The 21,805-nt window shown below is 46.0% G+C and overlaps 1 protein-coding gene across 6 annotated transcripts in view; it reads right to left on the bottom strand.

Annotated features, from left to right (window-relative positions):
- Positions 1-21,805, bottom strand: part of CHL1 (cell adhesion molecule L1 like) — a 133,263-nt gene that overhangs the window by 67,871 nt on the left and 43,587 nt on the right. For all 6 annotated transcript variants that reach the window (XM_077278069.1, XM_077278075.1, XM_077278070.1 and 3 more), the window contains one exon: positions 12,681-12,843. In XM_077278069.1, coding sequence (XP_077134184.1) covers positions 12,681-12,762 — 82 coding nt within the window. In that variant the 5' untranslated portion in view covers positions 12,763-12,843. The remainder of the gene's footprint in view (positions 1-12,680; positions 12,844-21,805) is intronic.

Genomic DNA, 21,805 nt, shown 5'->3' with positions numbered 1-21,805 from the left:
GTTGAGTGCTATCATACTGTATGTAGGAACTGTGGGGCGATCATACTGTGTGAGGGTAATGTGAGGGCTATCATACTGTATGTAGAAACTGTGGCACTATCATACTGTGTGAGGGTAATGTGAGGGCTATCATACTGTATATGGGAACTGTCGGGCCATCATAACGTGTGAGCGGAATGTGAGGGCCATCAAACTGTGTGTGGGAACTGTGGGGCCATCATACTGTGTGAGGGTAATGTGAGGGCCATCATAGTGTATGTAGGAACTGTGGGACCATCATACTGTGTGAGGGTAATGTGAGGGCCATCATACTGTATGTGGGAACTGTGGGTCCATCATACTGTGTGAGGGGAATGTGAGGGCCATCATACTGTATGTGGGAACTGTGCCCTCACACAGTATGATGGCCCCAATGTGAGGGCCATCACACTGTATGTGGGAACTGTGGGGCCATCATACTATGTGAAGGCAATGTGAGGGCCATCATACTGTATGTAGGAGCTGTGGGGCAATGATACTGTGTGAGGGTAATGTGAGGGCCATCATACTGTATGTGGGAATTGTGGAGTCATTATACTATGTGAAGGCAATGAGAGGGCCATCATACTGTATGTAGGAACTGTGGGGCAATGATACTGTGTGAGGGTAATGTGAGGGCTATCATACTGTATATGGGAACTGTCGGGCCATCATAACGTGTGAGCGGAATGTGAGGGCCATCAAACTGTGTGTGGGAACTGTGGGGCCATCATACTGTGTGAGGGTAATGTGAGAGCCATCATAGTGTATGTAGGAACTGTGGGACCATCATACTGTGTGAGGGTAATGTGAGGGCCATCATACTGTATGTGGGAACTGTGGGTCCATCATACTGTGTGAGGGGAATGTGAGGGCCATCATACTGTATGTGGGAACTGTGCCCTCACACAGTATGATGGCCCCAATGTGAGGGCCATCACACTGTATGTGGGAACTGTGGGGCCATCATACTATGTGAAGGCAATGTGAGGGCCATCATACTGTATGTAGGAGCTGTGGGGCAATGATACTGTGTGAGGGTAATGTGAGGGCCATCACACTGTATGTGGGAACTGTGGGGCCATCATACTATGTGAAGGCAATGTGAGGGCCATCATACTGTATGTAGGAACTGTGGGGCAATGATACTGTGTGAGGGAAATGTGAGGGCCATCATACTGTATGTGGGAACTGTGGGGCCATCATACTATGTGAAGGCAATGTGAGGGCAATCATACTGTATGTAGGAACTGTGGGGCAATGATACTGTGTGAGAGTAATGTGAGGGCCATCATATTATGTGGGAACTGTGGGGCCATCATACTGTGTGAGGGGAATGTGAGGGCCATCATGCTGTATGTGGGAACCGTGGGGTCATCATACTGTGTGAGAATCCGTAGGGCCATTATACTGAGTGAAGGTTTGTTGGAGCAATCATTCTGTGTGAGAGAGTTTATGGGGCCATAATAGAGTGGGAGGGTCTATGGGAGCCATTATACTGTGTGGGTACCTGTGGGGGCCATCATGCTATTTGGGCCACAGTCATCATAGTGTTTTGCCCATCATACTGTGTGAGGGACTGTGGGGAAATCACACTAGGGGGGTGCGCACTGTGGGGCATGTACTGTGGGACTTGCTGTGGGGTTGTCATACTGCACATGTGGGGTACTCCAGGGACAAATTAAGTGGGTGAATCAATGTGGGGTATCATATCGTGTGTGCTGACATTTATCATACTGTGTAGGGGCTATGTACGCCCCTGGTTGCTAGCTTTGGCTTTGTACAGATGAAGATCACTCAGGATAATGTCCGATGGCATCAGATGTAAATGGCTCATATAAATAATCACATATTATAAATCTGTGATCTGCTCATTGTGAGAAGCATAAAAGCTTTGTCTGCAATTTTGGAGGGCCTGGTCATAAACTCTCCTGAGTATGTTTACCTAATAGGAAGTGAGTAATAGAAGGTGAGTGATAATAATGGCAACGTATTATGTATGTCTAATAAAAGGAGTGAAACGTGAAGTGCATAGCAACATCCTGATTGAAAAATATACAGCTAGTTTGTTTTAGGAAGGAGACTTGTCCCCTGAAATTGAAGACAAAGATTTGCTCCTGTGCCGAGAGGTGAGTGGTGCTGATAATGCCTGCCAGGACCTGAGCATGACAACGGGTATCCGTGACTCCTGCGAGCTGTAATATAAACCTTTTTACCTTACCTTATGACACCCCCGGGATAACGGCCACATCCCCTTTTCATGCGGCCCGAGAATACCCCCCTATTAAAACACACGACAAATGGGTTGGATTAATTGGCCACAGCAGCCGTTTATTTAACATTTAACATACAAAATGGTATAACAATAAACCCTGGAAGTGGATGATCCTCGAAGCCCGAAAAAACTGTATAAATGATTTTTGCCAACCGTCCCACCTATTTTGGCCTTATATCCGCCTTACCCCCAGCCGCTATGCACCAGCTCGGAGGCAAACTCCACCCGCCAGGCCAAAACCGCCCACCTGCTTGTGGGTCCCCTAATAATCCCCTCCACGGGATTAACGATACCACTTTTCCGATTTCAAATCACCCCGGGGAGTCCAGGACCTATTGAGATCCCCCCGCCATCAAACCGCCATTTTCCACCTCCACCAACTTCGAGGACCACCACCCCCTGCCCCGCTGCCGCGACATGATATTTTCAATATAAAACTGTACATAAGTATATACATAGTGTTAATAAACCAAGCACTAACTTCATACTAACCATCACTGATTCTAAACTTTACAAAACCGTAGCTACAAAAAGGGAGGGTGGGTGGGAGCTTCACTTCTCTAGCTGGTGAGTACCCAAAATGGTTGCCCCCTTCACGTGGCCACTACCTTTTATAAAGTCCCTCCCCCTTACCCTGTGTCCGAACCCTCCTTCTTTTTCAAATTCAAAAAACTCCGTCCCTCCCCTCGGCTCCTGTTAACCCTATAACCCCCAACCTTCTTATGAGCTCCCTATTGTCCCACGTCACCCTGTCATGGCGGCCTCCCCTGAGGGCCGGAGGCCCAGTACGGCCTTTCTTGACAACGGGTATCCGTGACTCCTGCGAGCTGTAATATAAACCTTTTTACCTTACCTTATGACACCCCCGGGATAACGGCCACATCCCCTTTTCATGCGGCCCGAGAATACCCCCCTATTAAAACACACGACAAATGGGTTGGATTAATTGGCCACAGCAGCCGTTTATTTAACATTTAACATACAAAATGGTATAACAATAAACCCTGGAAGTGGATGATCCTCGAAGCCCGAAAAAACTGTATAAATGATTTTTGCCAACCGTCCCACCTATTTTGGCCTTATATCCGCCTTACCCCCAGCCGCTATGCACCAGCTCGGAGGCAAACTCCACCCGCCAGGCCAAAACCGCCCACCTGCTTGTGGGTCCCCTAATAATCCCCTCCACGGGATTAACGATACCACTTTTCCGATTTCAAATCACCCCGGGGAGTCCAGGACCTATTGAGATCCCCCCCCCATCAAACCGCCATTTTCCACCTCCACCAACTTCGAGGACCACCACCCCCTGCCACAAACATAAATGCACTAAACCCTTAGCCATTTATGTCCCTCCACACCTTCAAAGCTGTTTCGATGCCCTCCTGGACCGCTAGACACCACATATCGGTACCAACCGCATTCAAATGCACTCCATCCAACCTCCAATAACCTCCCGTGCCGGATTCCAGATTTATGTGTCGCACCACTACCGCCCCGTTCCGTGCCATGAACCGCGAAACAGCTTTGTTCACCTTGATCCTCGCCTTGTTTATCCCTTCCGGTGATCTAGCTCCCCTCCAAACCTTCCGCGGGACGATGTCCGACCAGACCGCCAAAACCCTTGGAAACATTGCCCACAACCGCAACATGTCGAACTTAATGTCTTTTATAAGTTCCCTACACGGTCTTTTCCCCAAGTCATTTCCGCCCAGGTGAATAACTAAAATTTGTGGGACCTGATCCCAACGCGCGAAACGGTGAAACTCGGGCAGAAATTGACTCCAAGTCATCCCCCTTTTCCCAATCCATCTCAGGGTCGCGACGTTCCGTGAAAAACCCAACTGCCGGCCATCAGGACGAACCGCCGCCCTCTCCGCCGCCCAGAACACAAATGAGTGTCCCATTATCCACACCAGCAATTTTTCATGCTCTGTAAGAGAATAAACATTAACACCGATCAGTACAATAAGATTCTACCGAAAGCAAGACCCCACGAATTTAAACCATATCCATGCGAACATAAGACCGGAATCTTTCTGATTCCCACCGCCCAATTCTTTTTACCACTTCCTCACCCAAACCTCTCCTAGCTGCTTCCGTAGCAGCCCCTATCCGAAATGAATGGCCGCTGTATTGTTTGGGCGAAATTCCCCCGGTCACCAAACACTTCCGGAACACGGTGACAAATTGGAAGCGCGACAAGAAAGAACCATCTGCATGCACTAACAGCGGGTCGGACAATACCCCTTCTCTTCTCATCAAATTACCCACGCAGGTTACCGGGCACAATAAACAATTTGGAACTTGGAATAACACTAATTTGCAACCTTTGCCAGTCACGTCCGTTTTTTATGACCTAATAAACACCACCACCTTATCAGATGTAACATCCACGTCTTCCCTCCGTAAGCCACCTCCCTTACGTCTCGAAGGGCTAACAAGTTCCCCCACACGAAACGCACCAAAAAACGCCAAAGAAAAGGCCGCCTGAAATAAAACCACCTCCCAATCCGAAAAACAAACAACCCGTAATTGCCTTCCAATTGTTAACAGCACTTCAAAAGACACCGGTCGTCTACCGTCGAACGACCTCTGCCCTTTTCTCAAACCCTTTACCACTTGCATCACCAAAAACGACTTTGTCCCATCCGGTAAGCCTCTAGCCTTAAAACCGAACGCTAGACCCGCTAGAAGTTTATTCACTCTAGACACCGACCAACCCGATTCCCACACATGACCAACTAACAACAACAATCTGCTCTCGTCGTCCATCCCGGACCCATAAAACAACTTCCAGTTCTCCCAAATCCTCCAAGCCTGCTCATATTGCAGCCAAGACCTATCTGATAGCGATCTAGCAAGTAGATCCCTCACGGCCCTAAAGGCAGGTTCCACAGCTCTGCTGGACATTCCCGGTACACTGAGTCCAAGTAAGGGTACCGTCACACATTGAAATTTCCATCGCTACGACGTTACGATTCGTGACGTTCTAGCGATATCATTACGATATCGCAGTGTCTGACACGCTACTGCGATCAGACACCCTGCTGAGAATCGTACGTCGTAGCAGATCGTTTGGAACTTTCTTTCGTCGCTTGATCACCCGCTGACATCGCTGGATCGTTGTGTGTGACAGCGATCCAGCGATGTCTTCGCTTGTAACCAGGGTAAACATCGGGTAACTAAGCGCAGGGCCGCGCTTAGTAACCCGATGTTTACCCTGGTTACCAGCGTAAACGTAAAATAACAAACAGTACATACTCACCCGTCGGTGTCCTTCAGGTCCCTTGCCGTCTGCTTCCTGCTCTGAGTGCCGGACGGAAAGTGAGAGCAGATCACAGCGGTGCTGCGCTCTGCTCTCACTGTACGGCTGCACTCAGAGCAGGAAGCAGACGGCAAGGGACCTGAAGGACACCGACGGGTGAGTATGTACTGTTTGTTATTTTACGTTTACGCTGGTAACCAGGGTAAACATCGGGTTACTAAGCGCGGCCCTGTGCTTAGTTACCCGATGTTTACCCTGGTTACCCGGGGACTTCGGCATCGCTCCAGCGCCGTGATTGCAACGTGTGACCGCAGTCCACGAAGCTGGAGCGATGATTATACGACGCTGCGACGTCACGAATCGTGCCGTCGCAGCGATGAAAATTTCAATGTGTGACGGTACCCTAAGGCCTCGGCCCCTGAAATTGATCCCACTGTAAATGGAAAAGGACAACATCAGCATTAGTAAGCCCATTTGACTGATACTCCGCTACAATCCACAAATTAAGCCTTAAACCCAAGAAGACCAGGTGCTGCAATATCCTAACGACTTCTGGGGACGCCGAAGATAACGTGTTGATGGCTTCCACGACATTCGCATGCTCGCAATCGAAACAAATCTTTTTATTCCTCACTGTCTCGCCCCAGACAGACAACGCCACTACTCGAGGAAACAACTGAAGTAGCACCCGGTTTTGTAACAAACCTCGTTTGCGCCAATTGGTTGGCCACTCCGCTGCTACCGTTTGACCGCGATATTGCAGATTGAAACCACGTTTTTCACTTACGATAATGGAAAAACCTAGATCTGCCGCATTTTCAACCGACTGAATCCAAATAGATTTGCCATTGTATTCCTCTAAGAAAAGAGACCACACCTTCAAATCCTGCTTCAACTCCTTAGACAGTCTGATGAAATGCAGGGGAGACTTCACTCCCACCGTCGCCAAAGACAAACGCCGACAAAATGCGCGGCCCATTGGCATAATTCTGCAAGCGAAATTCAGCTTGCCCAACAAAGATTGCAAATCATGTAAAGTTATCTTCCGTCGGATAACTGCCTTTTCAACCTCCTCCCGAAAAGCAACCAACTTGTCATCAGGCAATCTACATTCCATTGCCACGGAATCAATCTCTATGCCTAGGAAACTTAGTGACGTCACTGGCCCAACAGTTTTATCGGCCGCCAAAGGAACACCAAAAACCTTTGCTACTCTCTCCATCGTGCGCAATAAAATCGAGCAAACCGCAGACTGTGGCGGGCCTACAAACAAAAAATCGTCGAGGTAATGCAAACAAGAATTCAAACCAGATACATCCTTAACAACCCATTCCAAGAATGTACTAAACGTTTCGAAATAGGCGCAAGATAGCGAACACCCCATGGGAAGACAACGATCAATGAAAAAACCACCGTCCCAAAAACAACCTAACAGGTGCATACTCTCCGGGTGCACTGGTAACAGGCGAAACGCCGCCTCAATATCTGTTTTCGCCATCAAAGCTCCCCTACCACATAGCCGTACCAGATTCATCGCTACATCGAAAGACGTATAACAAACCGCACATAATTGGGGATCAATACCGTCGTTCACCGACAGACCCTTCGGGAAAGATAAATGATGAATAAGCCTAAATTTATTAGGCTCTTTTTTCGGGACCACTCCTAGCGGAGACACCCTCAAGTTACTGATCGGAGCCGTTGGAAAAGGACCGGCCATCCTACCCAGATCAATCTCTTTTTGTAACTTTTCCGATACAACGCTAGGAAATTGTAACGCCGATTTTAAATTCTTCCTAGACAAACAAGCATCCTGTTCAATAAACGGAATTTTAAAACCGTAACCAAAACCTTCCCTTAGAAGTGACGCTGCTGCTACATCAGGGTATCTATTTAGATACACTTCCATCGCGTCCAGCCGCACTGGTGTCTCCCCTTTTTTCAGCACCGTCTCCCCCTCTTGTCTTTCCCCCCTTGAAACATCTAGCCGCCCCATGTGTGCCCCCGCAAGTTGAGCATTCATGTTTGAACTTGCACTTGCTCCCAAACCTACATGCCCCCTCATTAAAGGAAAAACACAGTCCCTTCTGCAACGCGACCGAGTGTCCTGACTGTCCTGAACTCCCGGCGCCCCCTTGAAATGGCTGGGATCCCTGATTCGCTCTAACCGGTGCGGTAAGTCTCATCCATAACGCTATATCCTTATGTTCCCAACGCATACCCGGTCGCACCGCTTTACGCTGCCTGAACTGTTCGTCATACCTTAACCATCCTACTCCGCCATATACCCTGTAAGCCTCCCCAATCGCGTCCATATAACAAAAAAGTCCCGAACAATTTTCAGGTGCCTTTTCGCCTATCACACTCGCTAGTATGGCAAACGCCTGTAACCAATTGGAGAATGAACGAGGGATCAGACGGTACCTCCTCCTCTCCTCATCATCTTTCTTAGAATCATCTTTCCGTAATCTATCCAAATTAAATCTTTCCAAAGGCAATAAAGAAAATATATCGACATACTCCCCCTTCCAGATCTTTTCTTTTACTTCCTCCTTTAAATGTGACCCCAATGGCCCCTCAAAACAAACGTATACCTCAGTCCTAGCGGAATCATCCAAACGCACCGTCTCCTCACTCTCCTTATCCTTATTAACCCCTTCACTAAGACCTCCCGTGTCAGTTGACCCTGATCCCCTTTCTGCCTCACTGCTGCTACCCCCTAATGCAGCCGATACCACTGCGCCCTGGCCCCCAGAATGCGGTACTACCCCAGAACTTGTTACTCCCCCTATCCCCGCTGACCCTTCCGCGATCCCTAACCATGCCGCCGCAGGTGACCCCCCTCCCTGAGGGCCCCCGTACCATATTCTAGCTAGATCTCTAAGGCCATGTAATATCAAACCCATCCCCCCACTAGCCCCCCCCAGAAATGACTCCTGACCCCTACTATCACTGGGAGCTACAGAGGGGTTAAAAGTAGGAAACTGCTGGCTCTCACCTGGCTGCCTGGGCGCTGTGAACCCAGCAGCCGACGGTCCTGGGTCCTGATGCAGGCGTGCAGATCCGACGCCGTGTCTGTCCGCTGGTGGCTCCGCAGCTCCCGGGTCAACCTGCCTCACCGGCTGCCCACCGCCAGAAGCGGGCGAACCGGCAAGAATTGCAGGGCCCCTCGGAGCTGCCGCCGTAGACTGCAGAGCGCCTCCATCCTGGGGAGGTCCCCACAGGGCGCCGCCATCTTGTGGGAGTCCCGGGTGCTGGTGCGCAGGCGCCGGGCCCCATAATCCGGCGCCATCTTGCCGAAGTCCTTCTCCTCGTGGAGCCGCACTTCCTGCAGCGGCGCCATCTTGCCTGATGTCCCGGGCGAGCGGCGACGCTGCATCTCTGCCGACCGAGGCAGCCGATCGCTGCCCGCTGCTCTCCGGAGCCGCCCCCACTGCCCCCTGGGCTGAGGATCCTCGGCGCACCGCTCCCTCCGGTGCGCTTGAAGACAGGCCGGCCTGCTGCCGGCCGCTGGGACGTCGCCGCACAGGGGCCCGCCCCCTGGCTCCTCGTGTTCCTCCGCGCCGAGCAGGGCCAGCAAGGACGCTGGCACCCGCCGCTCCTGGTCCAGGCTCCCGACGTCTCTGTGCTGCGGGGGGGGAGGAACCCGGCCCCTGATGCAGGTCCCGCCTAACAGATGGATTCCTCCCAGCCTGAGAGCGGGGAGCAGGGGGGATGCGACCACCGGCCCTGGCTGGAGGGTCCCTGGAGGGGCTCCGTATTCGGCGCCGGACCCGGGGGGTAGCCTCAGGGCTAAGGCGCGCCGGAGGCCGGGACCTCCGCGGCCGGAGTCCTGCTGGGGAGGCGATGGAGGCTCTGGCTACCGACCCCTGAAGCAGGCTATTGACTGAAGCCTGCAACCAATCCGACCCTTGTGTGGCTGCTTCCATCCGGAGCTGCTGAAGCAAGGCCTCAACATCCATCGCTTGAGTACTGCGGAGCTTCACTTCTCTAGCTGGTGAGTACCCAAAATGGTTGCCCCCTTCACGTGGCCACTACCTTTTATAAAGTCCCTCCCCCTTACCCTGTGTCCGAACCCTCCTTCTTTTTCAAATTCAAAAAACTCCGTCCCTCCCCTCGGCTCCTGTTAACCCTATAACCCCCAACCTTCTTATGAGCTCCCTATTGTCCCACGTCACCCTGTCATGGCGGCCTCCCCTGAGGGCCGGAGGCCCAGTACGGCCTTTCTTGACCAACTAGAATCGTTCATGTATGTAACACAGCCGGCATCTGCCTCATATGAAGCAGGATCAGTTTCTGAGCCAGCTTTATACTTTGCCTAATGACCTATGACGAAAATGTACATTTTAGGGCTCACATTCATCAGCGTAAATAAAATCGCTCCAATGTTGTTCCTGAAAAGTAGGACGAGTGTCATTTGAATGTCATATGTGTACAATGCGATTTTTCTCACCTAATGTCCATATGACTTGAGTAGTCAATCTATATGCATTGCATTTTTAACATCAGCTTTTACATACTGTCATTCTCTCTGTCATTTCAAGCTAGTTTTCCAAGTTATAAAAGAATCTTAAATTCCGATATAGATAGAAATATGTCAGTGAGATATAATCAGTGCTTTGTGTGTATCTATTACTGTATATGTATTAGCTAATTAATGAATAAAAGAAAAAAATGGCGTTGGGTCCCCCTCATTTTTCTTAACCAGCTGAGGGAAAGCAGACAGCTGGGTTCTGGTTTTATTATTCTGGGAAGCCGCCACTATCCATGGATCTTCCCAGCTTATTAATAACATCTTCCAGCTGCCTGCACAGCCTTTACTGGTTATTAAAAAGTGGGTACCCATGAAAAAAATTATGTTGAGTCCCTCTTAAATTTAATAAGCTGCACAGGTTAAACAGACAGTTGCGGGTTGATACTAATAGGCTGGATAGTGGCCATGGATATTGCCCCCCTCCCAGACTATTAACATCAGCACTCAGCTGCCCCAGGAATGTCGCATCCATTAGATGCACCAGTTATGGTGCTTAGCCTCTGCTCTTTCCACTTGCCCTGGTGCGGTGGCAAGTCGGATAATAGTTGTGGGGTTGTGAGAAGCACTGCCTGTGACCACTGGTAACTTTAATGACATCACCGCCGGTCACACGCAGCTGTGTTCTCACACTCAGCTTAGTGTATCCTGGATGCAGGGCTGAGCAGTTGCATCCCGTCACCACTCAGCAATGCATCTAGATGTAGCTGAGTTCAGCTCTTCGTGGGACATACGGGTTATTAGCGGATAGTTAAAGAATACTGTGATTTTTTATTTTTATTTGGACAATAATAAATGGGTGAAAGAGGGCTGGGGAGTTTTTATTTCAAATAAAGGACTTTACTCTGTGTGTTTTTTAACTTACACTTACAGAGTTTGTAATGGGATCGTCTGACAGATGCCTCTCCATTACTAACCCATGGGCTTGATGTCAGCCGACATTACAAAGCTGACATCAACCCCACAAATATTACCCTACTTGCCACCGCACAAGGGCAAGTGGAAAGAGCCAAAGCTAATGACCAGATTTGGCACATTTTATTGATGTGCCATTTCTGGGATGGCTGAGGACTGATGTTGTTAGTCTGGGAGGGGGCCAATATCCATGGCCCCTACTCAGCCTATTAATATCAGACTGCAGCTGTCTGTTAAATATAAATTAAATGTTAAATTTAGGGGGGAACCCAACTCATGTTTTTGGGGTCCCACCTCTTTCATAACCAGTAAAGGGTACTTAGACAGCTGGAAAGATCCATGGACAATAGCCTCTTCCCAGAATAATAACACCAGCCCCCAGCTGTTTGATTTCCCTCAGCTGGTTACTAATATAATATAATAATCAGTATGTAAAATAGGGGGCAGGTCAGTGAGGGATCAGTGACCTGTCATAAGCCATCAGTATGAATACCTAAGCAGAGCACCACATAAAGACCCCCCCACAGGCTCGCCCCAAAGCATAAGAATCTTATTATCTCAAAACTAAAAATAAAGATTAAACAACAACCACAAGACAGATTTCATCAACCAAGGTATCATTTTAATCAGTATAACGGCACCAACCTGACACTGTCTGTAGCTTACTCAGTACAATCCTGCTGACAGGTTCCCTTTAATAGACGGTCCTAGGGAAGCGGTTTGACACCATCGGATCCGGCTGGGCCCCTGCTACGCGTTAAGACTAAACACAGCTTTGCTATCTTGTTTCTACTAGCTATTCTCTGTATCTCCATAAAACCTTATGGAGTTATCTTTCTGGAATGTTCTAGAAGGTGTCTGCAGCTTTAGCAGGGCTCTATACTGCAAGCAAGCCTTTGTCCTGCTCTGAGCTGGTCAAGGTGGGATATCTGTCATTCACAGCCTTGGAGGCTGAGCTAGGTGCCAGCTTTCTCATACAGCTGCACACTTAAGGGGTTTTTATAATCCCTTGTCAGATAGGATACAAATGATTGACATTAAATTATATCTGCAATATTTTTCAACTGTTCATTTAGTGCATATCTGTGCCAGATTTCACTATAAAAATTGCATATATTATTCAATAAATCTCCTAAACCTGATGTCCTCACTCTAGAAATCCAAGTCATAATGGCAGTATAATTTTGATATTGAAATTAGCATTTTATGAGTCTAGCTAAAGAGTAGAAGTATTCAATCTCTGCTCACCCAGCCTGTAGTGAGCAGCTTGTACTGGGCAGTGGGAGATGTCAGCAGCATCAGGGAAGAGGGGCACTGAGGAGCTGTCAATCCGACTAGATAGACGGAGTAAAACCTCCATAATGGATTATAAAGCCGTTCTATGATGGATTTGATGGATTTTCAAAGTAAGTACACCCACGTCATCAGACCTAAGATATCAATTTTATAATGTATTCCGTTTGTATTGTGAAATCTGGTGACGGATGCACTTTTAGGGATCATAGTGGAGCCTATGTGCTATTGTCTGCACCATTATTTACATCAACAGTTAAAAAAGCCTGAAACACTGGCATTTGTGAAAGTAAATTGGAAATACAATTTTTTTTTTATTAAGTTTTTGCCGAAAACCCCCATAAAAAAAAAAACAAAAAAACAAAAAGAGAGCAACAACTTACCCTCAAGTGGTATTTCTACAGTCTTAATACATTTTATAAATGTCAGAAGGCAGAAAACAACTTTACTCGAGAGGCAGAGCATCTTCTTTAAGATGAGTCTGTTTGATCGTAGCTGCCTTTCTTCCACCCGTCAATCATACGGCACATTAGACAATGGCTGCACCTGCAGAGGGAGACAATAGATATCATTTATATTCAGCATGAAAGACTAACGGCACAAAAGAGCCGCATGTCACCATATATTACACAGGCGGATGCTGGTAATAAGGTATGGTTACTTATTATATCAGCCCTGTATTCACTGTTATGTTGGGTCAGCTGCTTAATCATCAAAGGCTTGGCTGTAGGTGAGTGGTACGTCTGAGAGTGTCGAGAAAAGCCGAAACTTTGTGGTTGTTTTTTTCTTCTTGTCTTAAGTCAAATTTGGTAGTCTGCTCACCAGTAGGTAATCAGCTATGGGGATATTTATGTCTATTATTTGCTATTGTGCTCACCATAAATTAAGATATCCTTAATAAAAAGTATCTATAACAACATTTCCTATGGATATGTTACAAAATATATATATTTAATTTTTTTTTTTGTAGTATTAATTTCAGCAGGTTTTTGCCATTTTATCTGAAAGAAGTGTAATATAGAGCAAGAGAGCCTGATTCCAGGGATGTGTTACTTATTAGACTGCGTGTTGTAGTTTCAATACAATCAGGGTTTTATGAGGAGGAGATTATCACTGCAGGACTAGGTCTCATGTGCAGGCTAATCTGTGTAACCACACCCCCACCACTGATTGGCAGCTTTCTGACAGTTCACAGTATAAGCTGCCAATCAGGAGTGGGGGCGGGGTTATACACAGCTCAGCATTCAGAGCTCTGCTAGATCTGTAACAGATTAAACAGAGATTCTATCAAAACTGTACCTAGCAGTCCAGTAAGTGACACATCCCTAGAATCAGGGTCTCTGCCCCGACATCATGCTGCTCTTAGATTACATAACAAAGCCTGCTGACCGAGTCACTTTCTATATTAAAAAAAATCCAGAAATCTTCCAGTTTTGACTCCGGCTACTAGTCACGGCAGTAATATGTTGCTGTAGGACAGGAGCCCTGAGAGCCGCCTCTTACCTGACAGCATTTATGGCTCTCCTCAGCCTGGCGCCACATCACGTGTTTGATATACTGCAACTATACTGTCATGGCAGACCAGCTAGTCAAAAGAGGAGCCGCGGATGGTGTCAAGTAAATGGTGGCTCGTCGTGCCCCCATCCTATAGCCACAGATTACTGACGTGGCCGATGCATCTGACAATGCTTGAAAAAATAATAAGATATTTTACAATCCAACATGATACATCTTATTTCCCACAATAGTTGACGCTCGGAAACTGAAAAGTCAGTTTCACGTACATTACAGCTCTGTTGAAAATTTTCCTTTATTTAGGGCCAGATATGCTTCACTCCTACTTCCTCGTCCTCCTCCTCCGTGCACAGTAGCCACAGCACAGGTCACTGAGCATGCCCACAACGCTTTCTCACAAAATCTTTTTCTGACTAAGGTTTATTATTTTCACGTGCCTCAGACAATTCTGAGCAGACTGACACCCTAATCATCTAAAAAAAAGGTTAACTAGTGATGAGCAAACGAGCTGGGATAAGGTGTTATCTGAGCATGCTCGGGTGCTAACTGAGTGTCTTCGGTGTGCTCGAAAAATATGTTTGAATCCCCGCGGCTCCATGTCTCATGACTGTTCAACAGCAGCAACACATGCAGGGATTGACTTTGTAGATTCTTTTTTTGATCCTGGTAATTTTCTCTAGGTCTTTTTTATAAATGAGGATGACTTATATTAAAGTCCAGTGTCCTGAAAAACAGGTTCCAATATTTTAACAGTGACAGTTGTGGAATTTTCCCCAGTGTTTCAGCCTTTAATTGATGTAATTACTTGTAAAACTCAGTAATTGTTAGAATGCCAAGCGTTAAAACTGCAGAAAGAAGAGGCACATTGGCAACAAGACTCAGAGATTCGGGAGCTCATTGTGGAAACCCTTGGAAACCGATGAGACTTTTCCCGCACCACAAACCCATATTCTTAGTAATTCATATACTATGGGCCAACTAGTTGGTTGCCACAAAGTACTTTATGATGATGACTTTCAACTTCTGGCCAATTACATTTGGCGCCAAAGTGGCGTTTTTTTTCTTCTGTTTATTTGACGGCCGTTAAAGGGCCAGTAGCTGTTATTATAATTGTCCGCTCCTTGATTAAAGTGACCTTATTACTGAATCTTAGCCATGCTGGGTCTGTTGTATTAGTTTCAATTGAAATGTTAGATAAATGAGAAAAATTGTATTGCGTTATTAAATGAAAATGCTGTAAAAAGTACAGCTCAGTACAAGACACCATGCTAGCAGGAGAAAATAGTGGTGGAATAAGTGGAAACATCACTGGTCAGTTCCCTGGTGGTCAAGGATGGTAAAAACGTTTTTAGAATTAGAAATGTAGTATAGTTTTTCTGATTCGCTATGTCTCTTTTCTCATGTGCAGGCATTGCAGGACCTTAGGTATCCATGGTTACGACCATTAGCAACTCTTGAACTGCCGCTATATCAGTGGTTGTAACCATGGATACCTAAGGTCCTGCAATGTCTACACATAAGGAAAGACAGTGAATCAGAAAAACTGCATTACATATCTAATTAGAGGTATTTGCTAATATTATTATTATTACACCTACTACATATTGGGATAGGATCTTGGAGATGGCAATATCTCTTTAAGAACTTTGTTATTAGCAAATGTTGGATACAGAAAATTACTACTTTTAGAACTACAACACATAATAAGTTTGGAAGCAACATAGTAATGATCGGTAGGTGTGGTAACATGCTCTGGGGCACATGAATCAACAGAAATGTGACAAAGGTAATGGGTAGGAGAAGAAATGCTTTGACTCTGTCCGTAGACTTAACATCTACCATGACAATATAACCATCTGATATTTCTTTGAGCTGCCCGCTACGATAGAGCATTTCCTATGTATGATACTTTGGAGTACAAGTTCTAATATTAAATCAGCACTAGGACTGTGACAAATTAATTAAAAATGCCCCTTTAACTTATGGAGAACGTGAATGTTTTTCATTATTGTGGGAAATGAAAGCTGCGGGTCAAATACCAGTCGTGTTAGCACTTGCACTGATTCACTTTTCAGAGTATGTCGCCCAACAATGTAAATGCATAACAGGATCACAAGTTGTGTAACTGTGCTCACATCACATTTATGGCTTTTGCTTTGATTTTTTTTGCCGGAAGGTTAAACAGCGGGCTCCACTCTATCCACAGGATCATGGCCGGCCTTATCTATGTGCTACCTGTGCACACTAATGTAGAAGTCGCAGGGCACGTCCACCAGCTGATTGCCTACACTGCAGGTTTCTGCTGCTATTGTGTCCTGTATAGTTTGTTATACAGGAAACTACAGTTTGTTTTTTTTTAAAGGTATTATCCAGGACTAAATTATTACTAACAGGAAACTGGTTAGCAAAATCCTGCCGTTTCTATCCGGCACCAGCTCAGTGCGGTCATTGACTGCTCCTGCTGGCGATTCAGCTGCTCCATGTCAACAGAGTAACTCTTCTTTTTCCGGGCTGCACTGCAGATGGGGCGTTACTGCTGACGTCAGGCTTCAGTTAGCCAGCAGGGAGTGGGCTGTCAATCAGCATGATGTTGGCAGTCACGCCCCATCAACAGAGCAGAATGGAAGCTGATGTTCTGTCGACGTGGAAGGCACAGAATCGCCAGCAGGAGTGGTCAGTGACTGCTCTGTGCCAGCAGAGGTTTGTACTGGGCACAACAGGCAGGTAGTTGCCTGGATAAACCCTTTAAGGCAGCATATTGGGAGGAACCTACCCTCTCCCATCCATGTTATTTCAATGCATGTCTCCATCACTGGCGGACACCAATGGACCCCTGTGCAAGAATAATATATGGATCCTTTGCAGTCCAAGAGCTCCTAAAAATGCAACCTTGCTCCTGCTTTGTAGATATACATGGGACCCCTTTACTTCTTGGGCCCCTGTGTGGCTGCACAGGTGGCACCATTGATATGTACACCCCTGTTCTCGATATTTCAACAATTCTCATCTTCCTGAAATTTGTCACTGCTAGGAGTCAAATTCAGGATATGTGTTATGGAAGGCAGAAACTCTAACAGTGAGCCACATTCTTAATTGTTTTGTATGAAAGAATTTTCTCTGCTTAAATCCTCAATTTTCCATTCAGGTATATATAGCTCCAAAACGTATTCATTGCTATACAAAAATGCATGCAAAAACAGATCAAAAACGCGCAGTTTTTCGGTCGTGTTTTTGCTGCTACCAAGTTCCTAGAGATGCAGAAATGTTCTGCAATCAACTACTCAACATCGGCACATATCCTTAGGTCACGTGCAAATGTTGAGTATTTGGTCAGTATTTTACATCAGTATTTGTAAGCCTAAACCAGGAGTGGGTGATAAATACAGAAGTGGTGCATATGTTTCTATTATACTTTTACTCTGATTGTTCCTCTCCTGGTTTTGGTTTACAAATACTGATGTAAAAAACTGACCAAATACTGAACGTGTGAACGTAGCCTAAAAAATATTACACTCTTTTCAAAATTTCGGATGAGACTCCCCTTTTCAAGTTTATGGGCGCACACACACACACAAAATCAGTTCCCTCTGGATCATCCATATTGCATTTAATTTCTACAGGTACGTTGTAATTATGGTACTAACATAAGAAAGTGTATGCGGTCATGTAAAGTTTAGTTACTGCTGATGTACAAAAAATGGATGCCATACGGATGTAAAAAAATGAACACATGGGTAGCGCATAGATGTAATACAGATGAAAAATCGTCCAAGTTTAATCCTGAAATGTCAACAGAGTGCCATCTGTCTTTTTTTTTGTCTTTTTAAGTCTGTGTGATATCTGTTTTCATGCATCTACATTCAAAAAATATACCTGATAAAATTCAGTTTACTAGGTTAATAATGTATCTGAAAAAAATTGGACATGTTCTTTGTGGTATTCAATTTTTTTTTTAAGCACCTATAGACTTGAATGGGCGATTTTCATCTAAGAGTCGGAAGAGCATAGTGCGTGATGCGATTTTTTTTCACACTTGGTTTCTGTCATCTTAGCAGCTCTATTGAAGTACATTGGTTTGTGGGTTATGCAGTATTTACTCGGCCAGCACACGTCCGTACCATACGCTCATCTGATCGAGCCCTAAATTGGACGATATGTCATACGCTCATTGAAATACGTCTAAGACAATATTCATTTTCCTGTCGAACTACGATTAGGCAAAGTCGTGATACATTTAAGATTTCCATTTAATCCACAAAGATGCAGATGTAAACATTCATACCTCTACTTTTATATATAATTTCTATGTACACATTAGAATTACATTTGTAAGTGTTACAATAATTAATAGCAGACATTGCTCCGATACCTAAAGCTTTCACATGGCGCATTACAATGATGCATTCAGTGGAGAGTTGTCACTTTTAGTTTCGGATGCACCGTGCTGATTTCAGCATTACATGTATATAGACCGTATTAATAAAGCACAGCTCGGTGACTCCGTGCTATTTAACCTAAAATATGCACCCTCTGGGCATGTGCAGTCAGCAGACCCGTCATCTGAAAACCCCCAGATCAAAGCATGCTCTGAAATGGTGACGGTAAATGTCAAATGTGCAAGTTAACAGAGGCGTGCTCAAGGTGTGCAGGATTTCCTACAGTCACGCCACAATCCCAAACTATGCCACTGTTTTTCTCTATTAGGCCTCATTCAGACATACGTTTTTTTTCACCGTACGAGTGTCATCAGTGCTTTTGATCTGAGTTTCATTAGGGTTTGGTTCAAGAAAAAAGTTTGTATGCCGTTTCCTATCAAACAGTCCGTGAAAAATGGACCGAACACAGATCTCAGAATTAAAAATACCCCACATGATTTTTTTTTTAACATTTTCTTAATTTATTAGCAAATACAGTAACCTGCACACACACCGCAGTGCTCCACTCCCCCACTTCTGGCTCATGATTATTATTTTTTTTTTTAATTCTGTTATTTTAAGGAATTTCCCTATCCACATTTGTTTGCTCTTACCCCCATTTTGCTTCCTTTTTCATCCACATAGCTCTTACTACGACCATTTTACAGCCATTTTACAGCACCAAAGTTCAGGTCCTCATTGACTTACATGGGGTTCGAGTCCGGGTTCAAGTTTGGGTCAAATTCTGGTGCCCGACCAAACTTTGGCCTGAAGTTCGGCCAAACTTCCACAGGTCTGCTCATCCCTAGTTTTTATCCAATTTTTGTCAGCTGCGTTTTTTATCTTTTTTTGGTATGCCTTGCTTTAAATAAAGCTGCTTTGTTTCGTGTTCCTCCTGTTACTCGGCTTTAATAAAACATTTGATAAAGTCATGTTCGGATTACATGCGTTTTTAGTGGCGAAAGAAATTTTTATGTGCGAATATTCTTCATCTCATTTTAAGTCTATGAAAATCGGCAAATAAAATGAATATTTACAGCAAGAGAAAATGACACACTGTGGATTTTAAAAAAAAATTACGCTGTATAAAAAAAAACACAGTGGGCGCGAGATCTCTATGAATGCCATCCACTTTGCTGGAACTGTGAGGGTATGTGCACACGCTGCGGAAAAAAACGCGCGGAAACGCAGCGTTGTTTATTCCGCAGCATGTCAATTCTTTGTGTGGATTCCGCAACGGTTTACACCTGCTCCTCAATAGGAATCAACAGGTGTAAAACTGCAGGTGGAATCCACACAAAAACCGCGGTAATTCCGCAGTAAATCCACAGTGCGTATTTCATGCGGATTTACCAAAATCAGTGCGGAAAAATCCGCACACCATTCCGCAACGTGTGCACATACCCTTAGACGCTGTGTTTTTTGCCCAGGAAAATACAACGCGCCTAAAACTCACCGAATACTCATCGTGGGCACTTAGGCTTATAGTTATCCGCTACATATACATATCCAATTATATATTGCTATTTCCAGCCATTCCATGCAATACTATGGCTGATATTAGGGGCCCCCAGAGGTCGTTCTGTTTTATTCTCATGGTTCATCCAAGACAATTTCATCTGGTCAAATTGCACAATAATGACTGTTCTTTATGGTAATGTTCGTTGTCTTTCCTATCAGAAAAGTGGCACAAGCTACCAAAGCCTTTGTTTTGTGCAATCAGTTTCATGAATATATATTGCCTTTGAAGCGATTCTCCACGATTCAGCAAATATATTTTATTTATTATAATGCGCACACCTTATATTATGTGCTGCAAATTGAGCTCTCTTTTATTGACGGTGATTACGGTGGCTGCATAGTATTTGTCTCTATGGAAATTATCCATCTGCATTATTTCTCTAGAAAAGATATACAAATTCAGCAAAGAATTGTTTAATCTTAAAGGGTTTGTGCACTTGTAACACCCCAGGGGACCGGTTGTTACAGTGAGGTTGCCTTCCTTTCAGGGAGGGCGATGTCATGCTTGGAGGCAATAGGGTTCTCTTCACCAGATAAGCACACACATGCACCACATTCTGAATCCAGGCCAGAAGAGGGAGCTCTGAACCCGGATTCAACTTTATGTGCTCTGGCCTGGAGGAGGAGTTAGGGAGTTGGTCGAGAGAGACCAAGGAGAGCAGACGTCTAGGAAAAACGTGGAGCAGGCAGCCGGAGCCGTGCAGCCAGTGAAGTGCAGCAGCTCCAGGAAAGGGTAGAAAACCTGAAGGGTGAAGTGCAGTGGAGCACAGAGGAAAGGAGCACGGGAGTGGAACAGGGCTCAGCAGGGGAACAGTGGCAGGACACCCTCAGAGCCAGAGCACAGCAGCCAGGTACCGGGAGCCCGAGGCCTTAGTGGAACTGTAGGACACTTGGCAGAACCGGAGGACTAAGAACTTTATGTGATTGGCCCACACCACACCTGAGACGCAGCAGCACCTGAAGATCCCAGAGCATGATAGAGTCCCTGTAAAATGGCTCAAGCTGCCCGTCGTGCAGGTACCTGTCTTAGGACAGGGGAAAAAGAGGACTTTGCTAAACAGCTTCAAGCAGCAGGGACCTCATACGACAGCGCTAGTTGGAAAGGCTTACGGACCTCATCTGGGAGAGGGATTACCCAATTGCCTCCAAGCCGGCCGGACCCTAACTACACCTGTACCTGGTACCCTGGACTGAGGCCTGTTACATCTACAGTAAACCAGGTAAAGACTTTTACAGCTTGTGTCCTCCACTTATTGACTGGCATACATCATCATCGCCATACACTTTGGGAGCCCTGGGGACCCCGTTTCACCTGTGAGAAGTGTCACCATCATTGCTGCAACAACATCCCCCAGGGGACCCCTTTAAGGCAGCGTCGCTCCCCACTGACCAAACACCACAGGTGGCGTCACGACAGACTTTACCACAACTCCCCTTTAAAGACCTTTCCCCTTTAATTGAATGCCCAGGGCCATAGACCGGGTCGCTGCCACCGTAACATCCCCTTTAAGAGCGACCAGACCTGGTGCCGAGTACTCCGCTGCCCTGGTAGGGCGACCCACACTTATGGCTTGGAAAAATCTAAATAAATGAATACACCTATTGTGACCAAATAATACAGCGACTGAATAATCCCATTATATAGCTACTGAAAATAACACTATAGTGGCTAAATAATATCACCGTATAGTGACCGAATAATGAAAGCATACAGAGACTGAATATCACTTAGTTATCAGATAATATCACCATTGTGGCTGAATAATACCGCTATTTCAGCACCCCAGGTGGCGGGTTGCTGCAGTGATGTTGCCTTCCTTTCGGGTAGGGTGATGTCACGCTTGGAGGCAAGGGGGTTCTTTCTATCAGGTAAGGCACTTACATTCAACACATCTGAATCTAGGCCAGGAGGGGGAGCTCTGAACCCGAATTTAGGGGAGCTTCCTTACACTTTATGTATTCTGGTCTGGAGGAGGAGCCAGTCAGTCTTAGTCAGTCTGAGGGAGACAGTGGAGGTAGACAGTTGGTCTCGAGTGCAGAAGGATGTCTGGAGCAGA

The sequence above is a fragment of the Ranitomeya variabilis genome, chromosome 8 (genome assembly GCF_051348905.1).
Source record: "Ranitomeya variabilis isolate aRanVar5 chromosome 8, aRanVar5.hap1, whole genome shotgun sequence".
NCBI classification, from domain to species: domain Eukaryota; kingdom Metazoa; phylum Chordata; class Amphibia; order Anura; family Dendrobatidae; genus Ranitomeya; species Ranitomeya variabilis.
This window is presented reverse-complemented; position numbering and strand designations above follow the sequence as displayed.